General features: G+C 39.9%; 1 protein-coding gene across 8 annotated transcripts in view; it reads left to right on the top strand.

The window, feature by feature from the left end:
• The window catches only part of LOC105703375 (oxidation resistance protein 1), a 121,901-nt gene extending 113,328 nt beyond the window's left edge, over positions 1–8,573 (top strand). For all 8 annotated transcript variants that reach the window (XM_023432742.1, XM_023432741.1, XM_023432749.1 and 5 more), the window contains 2 exons: positions 3,069–3,285; positions 8,423–8,573. In XM_023432742.1, coding sequence (XP_023288510.1) covers positions 3,069–3,285; positions 8,423–8,554 — 349 coding nt within the window. In that variant the 3' untranslated portion in view covers positions 8,555–8,573. The remainder of the gene's footprint in view (positions 1–3,068; positions 3,286–8,422) is intronic.
• Positions 8,574–9,629: the final 1,056 nt, after the last annotated feature.

Here is a 9,629-nt window from a genome sequence, read left to right as displayed (position 1 = left end):
TACCTTTTCGATAGTAAAAAAGTAAAATATGCCGAAAATGCCGCTTTTCACTTTCCATATTTGAAAGGGTACCAACCAAAAACTACTGCGTAGAATCAATCAAACTTTTTCACAAGCAAGCCTTGCTAGATCAGTTGTCAAAATATATAATGATTATGCGGCTTAAGTGTGAAGTTGGCCGTGAAAAAAAAAAAAAAAATTAATAAAAATAAAGTCCTCCGTTGGGAAACAACGAAATTACTTTCCGAACAACCCAATACATCGCATTATCTGGCAAAACTCGCGTCCGATGAGGACAGGTGCGAAGTTTCCCAAAATCGGTCGATCAGTAATCATATCAGTTAATTTCGAGGATCCGAGTACTCTGCCTTTGTACAAACGAGCCCAATTTCTTTTCCCCGAAACTTTATTTCGGGGAACGTTATCGCGTAACCGAGAAAACACATTGCGTCACCTTACACGCCGTTGAAATTCCTGTTTTTGAGATTTACCGGTCCACCTCCCAAATATTCCGCTAAAAGGTAAAGAGAAACCGCCACGCGTTGAGGGATCGAATCGTGGAAATTGGTATCGCGTTTGAAAACCAGCGGGAACTTCTGTAGCCCCCTCACGGTGTACGTACATAAGCGGACACGAGATTTCTGTAGGGTTACGTGGCGACGTACACGTGGCAAGCGGCCATTCGTTTCTCCGTGCTCGGATCGCGTGATAGGCGTCGCCGAGGCTGCCATCGCAAATGATGTAAAAGGGTTTCGATCGCGTCAGCCGGTATCAAACGTTGCACCGCCCGCTGAATTTATTCTTGGAGCGTTTATTTCTCATTTTCAATTCCGGTTCCCAGGAGAAAGAAACGCACGCGTATATAAGGGCTGTCCGCGTGTGCGGTTAGAATAGATTTCGCTCCATTCGGGTCAACTTTCGAATGGCTGCAGCGCTCACTTTTATGAACGTTGGTGCCGGCACGGTGTAGTGATTCGGAAGCGTTGCTCCTTGCCACTAGGGATATTTGCTAATCGCGTTTAAGGTGAAGTGAAACACGTCGAGGAACTTGATCAACGTCGATAAAGACGATTTTCCTAAATGCCTACGTTGCCGACGTTCGTTTTTATATCGACAGCTGTGTCGAATTATATTGTGTATTGTACCAAATGGCATATTCCACCTGTCGTTTTGGTATAATAATTATGAAGAAATCGAAGTAAAACTCCAGAAATCCTCTGGGTTCATGCCTTCTGGGCCCTAATTGACTGCGGAGGGACCCCCTGCGCCATCTGTGATTTCCAGGTTAATTAAATTTTTACTCCGAGTCCTCGTATTGCCATCGTTTTAGCAAAGAAGCGCATACAACTCTTTTTTTGCCTTTATCCCGTTCAAATGCAAGTTTATAGATTACCAGAGGGTTCTAAATTGTCGTAAAATTGTCCTGACCCTTTCGATTCTCATATCAGAGCCTTCGATAATTGTATATTGATCGAAATATGAGAGCTCGACGCCATTTTGGTTCTGGTCTGGGCTGAGTTAAAAAATTTGTTTGAAATATCCAAATTTTGAATGTGTCAGGACAATTCTTAGATGATCAGGAGTGATGTCAAAGTTTTGGACAGTTTGGCCTAATACCCTTGAGAAAAAGTATTGTATTCGAATCGACTGATTTGAAGGATGTTTCACTTCACCTTAACGCTTATCGAATGGATATATTAGTACCGGTTAAAAGAAAAGAAGATAAGGATATATCAAAAGCTACAAAGGAGAGAGGGAAGGTAATCCTTTGAGAAGGAATAACGTCCTTGGGCTTTCCGTTGACCGCGACATCTATTTCCGACGAGATGAATCGCCGGATCGCTAAAGTACTTCTCGCGTCTACGGCTCTGATGAATTCGGCTAATCGCCTGTTTGCATTGGCTTTCGGAACCGTTTTTAAGGCGTACGTCCGACACGTGGCACCATTTCTCGGGCGCAGGTAAATTTATGACGTTGGTCCTTATTTATATTTCTGTATTTGAGCCCGTAATTGTGAAAGTGGTCCAAGTCGTGTATCTCTTGTTTCGAGATATTTAAAGGATTACAGTTGAATAAATGAAAAAATATATCTATATCATGTTACATTTTAATTTAGGATTTCATTAGTCTCGATTAATGAAAATTTATTATTAATGTGTCATTTTTGGTGAGTCTTATACGAAAATGTCGTTTTTAAGGTTTGAATTGACTTAGACCATTTTCAAAATTAACCGAATGACCTATAAATGACTTAATAAAAAACTACTAATTTTATTAAAAACCAAAATTTTAATGAAATGATTCATTTATATTTATTCATTGTTTTTAAATGTAATCCATTTTTATCATTTTAGACTTTTATCGTTATGAGTTTTAAGATTTCTTAAATGTCCTGAAAAACTGGAGGGATGTAGGGTAGTAAACATATCGTATCTTTATGTTTTTCTTCCGTTACTGGTATATTGGTGGTGTATAATGGAAGTAAGTTAATATTTCCATATATTTTTGGTCTTCCTCTTTTAAGTGAAAGATCCACAATGTTGAATTCCGAATTATCTAAAGAAGTTTTATGGAACATCTTATAAGGTGCATTTTTCAAGAATCTCATTTTTACTGTTTTTATCGTTGACTCCTCCTAACACAATGTAACGGTTCATTTTCCGCAAATTCACAAGAGTGAATTTACGTATTTAGTTAAACAAAATGTGTTGCCATCGTTATCATTATCGGCTGATTTGTAATAACTGATAAACTCATTTTTTTTTTTTAATATTTTTGACTTAGACCACTTTCATAATTAACATTAAATGAATTCCATGTAATGTTGAAATAACAAGCGCTACCTAACGGCTAATTTTTGTCAATATCGTAAGAATTAGATTGAATTAATTTAGTTTGAAGTAATGCGATGTGAAATAACTGATAAACTCATACATAACCTAAAACAATTTTTTTTTTTTTTTAATTTGGACTTAAACCACTTTCATAATTATGGGCTCATGTAGTTTCTTTTTAATTATCTCTCTGCGGAGAATTAAATTTCAATGCACTTTTCGTTGGGTTTCTAGGGTGGACGACCTGTACAGGTTCATTCAAGCTTGGGTTCCTGCCTTGTATGGCGAATTCGACGAGAACTTATGGCGCGAGCGAGGATACATTTTCTCGGACTCCGAGTCTCCGGATATGTCGCCCCATGACGGTGAACCCAGTGAACTCGCCGAAGAGGGTAAAACAGGACTCCGTGATGGGGACGACATCTCCCAATTGACCCGCGGATCCTGGGAGGTAAGTCGTTTTCTCATATACGATTTTGCATTCATCGAGATTAATAATCGCTCACTATTTCCTGTCATAACGAGGTATAAAAACATAGACGGCTCAGCTTATTGGATCGCAGCATAATATTGTCTGAAAATAAAACGTTGGAACTGCATTTTGTATCAGGAAGAAATCAATAACGATTTCTGGAATAACCTGCGTTAATTGGAACAGTCGTGGTACTACTTGATGTATATAAAGCTGGAATTGCCACTTTAGCACAATTCAATCAAATTTGTTGAAAAATTAATTGCTATTTTATTGCACAAGAAAGAAATTTTTTGCTTTTATACTTTTCCGAAAAATGGTGGCGATGTCACCTTTATATAAAGCTAGCACTGCCACAATAAAAAATAATTATTAAGTAAACGTTCATCGATGAATTATATACCGGAATTTATTGCTAATTAATTGCTCGCAGAAAAACCAAATTTCTATTTTTTTTTGCTCACCCCTAAAGGGGTGAATCACAACCCCTAGGGACGATCGCAGGACAGAAACATGAAAAACATGGGAGAATCGAACTATTTCTTCACGTGGAAATTAATTGCTAATTAATTGCTCCGAGCAGAACCTAATTTTTTGCACAACCCCTAAGGTGGTAGGCCAACCCTTCTTATGTCGCTCCAGCATGGCCACGTAAGAAATGGGAGAAACGAACTATTTCCTCGCGTGGGAATTAATTGCTAATTAATGTAGGTTTGAAAATTGTATCTTTACGAAGATATTGGTTCTTCTCGGAGCAATTAATTAGCAATTAATTTCCACGCGAAGAAATAGTTCGATTTTCCCATGTTTTTCATGTTTCTGTACAGCGATCAGCACTAGGGGTGGAGATTCACCCCTTTAGGGGTGAGCAAAAAAATTGAAATTTGGTTTTTCTGCGAGCAATTAATTAACAATAAATTCTGGTATATAATTCATCGATGAACATTTATTTAATAATTGTTTTTTATTGTGGCAGTGGTAGCTTTATATAAAGCTGACGTCGCCACCATTTTTCGGGAAAAGTATAAGAGGAAAAAATTTCTTTCTTGTGCATTAAAATAGCAATAAATTAGCAATAAATTTTGCAACAAATTTTATTGAATTGTGCTAAAGTGGCAATTCCAGCTTTATATACCCTATTGCTTGAATGGGTTAGGGCAAAAGGGGTATAAGTTCCAGATATTATTGGTCGTATTAAGCCCTTCATTGAATAATTCCAGTAACCGTGACTCTTTGTCACAATAAATATAATATACAAAATCATATCGTTCCAACGTTAATCGACAACGACATTCGGAACTTGGATAATTTCCGACAATTTCCTTCATTCGAAACGTCGGTAAAAGTTACAAAGACGTTGTTGCTTTGAATATAGAAAAGTTATTATGCCTTCTTATTCTTATACAGTAAAAATGGTGCGATCAGAAAATAAATTGAAACTGAGCGATGAAATAAAAGCAAGAGCGTTCGATCATTTTACGCCTCGTTACTCTGGTCGTTTTGTAATAGGTTTATCGTTTTATTTTCTCTGAAAAATTATGTATACCGACTCGGTCGTCATTTGTCATTTGAAAACGACGAGCGATGCACTCACGACTTCAGGCCGTCGAGGTATCGTTTTATATCGCTTCCGACATTCGTCGCGACTCGGAATCTCAAGTTCTCCTTTATCCCAACTTAACCTTGCTTCGGGTGAAAATAAACGTCACCAAGCGCGACCTTTCTACCTCTCGGTGCGCTTCGCATTGTCGTTGCCAGTTTGCCTTAACACTTTAACGACCGCTCATACAACATGTGTGTGATAGCCGGAACAACCGTTAACGACCGCTCACACAACATGTGTGTGAATTGTTGCTGTTTTTTGTTTTATGTTAACTTTTTCGTGAATTCAATAAAGTCCGTTAAAATTAATTCTTCAAAAATACTGCCGGCCCTTGGTGACGTTTGAATGCGTAGACGGGCGGTCGTTAAAGTGTTAACGGCGTTCACCACCAAAGTGGGGACGATGACTTCCACCGCTAGATGGCATTAGCATCGAATTCGGTGGGAGGTAACCAAAACGTACTTTCTCGCTCGGATGAGGGAGACGCGACGCACAATGGGCGATGTTTAGCAACGGGCGAAAAATGTGTGCTCATTTTGCACGTATAGGACTCACACAACGGCTAGACGCCTCTGGACTAGAGTTCGAAAATTCTCGGTAACATTAAATTGCAGAATGTAACTGTGAAACATACCGTAAGTTACCGGGAACATTGAGAATTTAAGAGAACGTTAATTTTGTTATTTATACTTTAGGTTTCTTCGTTTAGATAACTTTTTTTCTTTGCAATCAACTTCAAAGTTCAACCTAAAGAGTAATAATTACTATTAGAAAATATTGATTATAGGGTCGTATTTACCTCCAGCTAAAAATATTCACGTATGTACAACTTCACGGAAAATTCCATGCGATTTGTTTCAAACGAACTGATATTTCATTCTGCGACGAAGCGAATGGGAGGTTTTCATTGCCTACGGAGAACGTAAAACGGAAGTTCCCCTCTACGATGTTTCTCTATAGCTAATCGAAACCTCTCGTTCGCTCTGTTGAAAAATTCAAATTCTCATAATTTCTCGATAAAAAAGGCTTAGGAGAAATGACCGATAAATTACCAGGAATTTCTCTTCGTTTCTGACGTAACTTACTGGATTTAGAACTCTACTCTGGACTAGGCGCCGAAACGTGGGTGACCCCCGGCCGCCCGTACACGCCAGATGGACGCTCCGCCTACAGTCGGCAACGGTTGCTAAGGAATGCCCAAATTCCTCGCGAGAAACTTGAAAATCCTGAAAAAGGTGCTCCACGGGGACAACGATTTTGAGCGTATTTCTCAACCGATTGAGCTCAACGAGTGCTCGTTTTAAAGATATAATGTTGACGTGTGTTTATATGGAAGCGATTTTCGATCGAGCACCTCCTTCCTAGTTAAAAAGGCATTGAAATTATGTCGTTGCACTTTTTTATATGAAAATGACCACTTATCGAAAATCGCTCCCATATAAAACGTTTCATCTTCGATATGAGCATTCGTTAAGCTCGATCGGTTTAGAAACACGTTCGGAATCGTTGTCCCCGTGAGGCCCTGCAAAATCGCTAGAGTGGTGAGCGCCCTTAACGGCGTTCACCACCAAAGTGGGGACGATGACTCCCACCGCTAGATGGTATTAGCATCGAATTCGATGGGAGGTAACCAAAACGTACTTTCTNTTGCAGATATAAAAAAACACGTGTCTCTTAGATTTTTGTGTTCTTCAACATATATGAAAATCAATAAGATCGGGGGCGGACACTTGGGAATGTTCCCTTGTTAGAATTCAGTAACATCGGTGGGTAGTACTAATCTCGGTGACGGTAGAACCATCGAAGAATTATTGAAGACATGGGAAAGTATTCTACAGACAACAGACCGTGCAAACGTCTACAATGACGACTATTATTGTCGTTCCGTTCAATTCAGCCGTAGGGTGTAAACCATTGCGAAAACACATTCCAGAGAACGACTCGAATTTGCATCCATGATACCGTCCTTGGGTCTCATCTATAACGCGCGTAACTTTTATCGTGTTCCTATTTGGTGCAGCGGGAGTTTGTAAACCGTGATGACGACACGTTCCAGCAAGCGACTTAAATTTGCATACGCGGTATCTTTCTTGTGCCGTCATAGCCAAATATTGGGTTGTTCGGAAAGTAATTTCGTTTTTTTTTTTATGAAAATAAAAGACGATTTTTTTATAGCNGATATGAGCACTCGTTAAGCTCGATCGGTTTAGAAATACGTTCGGAATCGTTGTCCCCGTGAGGCCCTGTAAAATCGCTGGAGTGGTGAACGCCCTTAACCTTAGACGCCTGAATTTTCCAGAGGTGACGTTTGTTTTCTCGCGTTTCGCCATTTCGGTATATTACTCTTCCGGCATTTCTCCCGATCAATCGTTATTGCGACCGTAACGATTTCAATCTTGGTTGTGCGATTTTCTAAATGAAATGTTAATTACACCTCGAAATCTATGCGACCGGTGCTACCAATTTGGAAGAAAACTCGATTTGAAGTTGTATTTGAAAAAATAACATTTAGGAGTACCTGTACCTATAAAAGTTGCAACGATTAATTAGAAAGCAGAGAACGTAATAATGCTTTTCGACTCGTCACATTGGAATACTTTGAAAGCGGAAAAATTATTGTTCAATTGCTTCTCTGATTAACCAACTCGGCGAAAGATTTGAAATAAATCTTACAAGGCCATACCAACCGCTTGCAATCAACGGTCACTTTCAGTATGGAATTATAAAGTTATGCAATTATCGTAACTATCCGTCTATACATAGAAATGCACAGTTCCTTTATCGCCGGGTATTATTATAGATATCCGTTGTATCGTCAAGGCTACTGCAACGAGACATATAATTTAAGCAAAGCATACTTTTTATTAAATAAAGCATTAAGACTGCTAGAATTTACATTATATATTAATTTAAACCACAACGATGTGAATGAAATTAGAATTTCGTATTGCTTTTAGCACGTCCTAAAAAGGTTCTAATCAAATTTTAATGAATTAGAACGTTTACTTCAAATAATATTAATTTCCATAAGAATTCTTGAAACACCAAAAGAGCTCAAATTTGATCGTTTTCTCGAGGTACCATTGTCGCGCAACCAAGACCTCGGAGTGTCCCGCAAAGTTGACTTGTCGCGCCGATCCTCGTAGTCTTCCTACGGAACCAACCGAGAGCTCCGGCCGCATTAATTTCCGCATGCGGAATTCCGAAATCGTGTAGGAGTGGTCCTCCTTGAATTGTAAATCTCCGACACCGCGCCGGATCGCTCAGCGGCGCAAAAACTAGAACCGTAGTCCAAATCCCCAGAGGACGATCCGATTCGATCGAAAAGATTACCCCAATTTGATAAGTCCAGCCAGGAAATTCCGCGCATTTGGTCTCGATTCATCTGTCGGACGACGCGATTCGGGCGAGAGATCTTGACGGCATAAAATCGAGGATCGGCGCGCCGTTGCGTCCCTGTTTAAAAAGAGGAATTCCACTTGTTGACATTGGGGTACGTCTTCGCGTATACAGCTGATCAAGGCTCCGTACGTAAAGCTCTACAGCATCCTGACGACGACGAGCATCTCCGGCGACTCCGAGCAGCCCCAGGACCCCGAGGTACCCCTAAGTTCACTCTTGACAGGCACCCAAATTATACGGTGACAACCTAACAACTCGCCCGTGACACCCACTTGATATATATATATATATACATGTGTATATACTGGCACATCCTCTGCTCGCCCCCACTACTACCGTCCTACCACTACTATTGTTAACCCTACTATTCTCACCACTGCCGCCGCTCCCACGCAATTAAATGTCTGAATGGCTTATCTATAACTGACCTACGTCACTCCCGCCGCCTTGATTACGTTTTATGGCGGCAAAGAGAGGCGGAATCGCTCCTGGAACGATTGCTCTCGGCTGACGTGCGAATTTGGAAAGGTATCTCCCCACGGTGAAAGAGACGTCCTCAAAGGCCGAGCTCTAACCTGTTGGCGAGGGCACTCGTTTAAGGTGAAGTGAAACACGTCGAGGAACTTGGTCGACGTCGATAAAGAAGATTTTTCTAAATGCCTACGTTGCCGACGTTCGTTTTTATATTGACAGCTGGATCGAATTGTATTGGGTATTGTATCGAATGGCATACTACACCTGTCGTTTTCGTATAATAAATATCAAGAAGTAGAAGTAAAACTCTAGAAATCCTCTGGATTCAAGCTTTCTGGGGCCCTAATTGACTGCAGAGGGACACCCTATGCCATCTGTGATTTCTAGGTGAATTAAATTTTCACTCCGAGACCTCGTATTCCCATCGTTTTAGCAAAGAAGCGCATACAACACTTTTTTTGCCTTTATCCCGTTCAAATGCGAGTTTATCGATTACCAGAGTTTTCTAAATTGTCGTAAAATTGTCCTGATCCTTTCGATTCTCATATCAGAGCCTTCGATAATTGTATATTGATTGAAATATGAGAGCTCGACGCCATTTTGGTTCTGATCTGGGCTGAGTTATAAAATTTTGTTAAAAAATCCAAATTTTGAATGTGTCAGGACAATTCTTAGATGATCAGGAGCGATGTGTCAAAGTTTCGGACAGTTTGGTCTAATACCTTAAGGTGAAGTGAAACACCCTTCAAATCAGTCGATTCGAATACAACACTTTTTTTTAAGAGTATTAGACCACTGTCCGAAACTTTGACACATCACTCCTGATCGTCTAAGAATTGTCCTG

This window comes from Orussus abietinus, unplaced genomic scaffold (assembly GCF_000612105.2).
Source record: "Orussus abietinus isolate OABI.00-Male unplaced genomic scaffold, Oabi_2.0 scaffold149, whole genome shotgun sequence".
NCBI classification, from domain to species: domain Eukaryota; kingdom Metazoa; phylum Arthropoda; class Insecta; order Hymenoptera; family Orussidae; genus Orussus; species Orussus abietinus.
The sequence above is the reverse complement of the archived record's forward strand: the minus strand, read 5'-3'. Positions and strand labels throughout refer to the sequence as shown.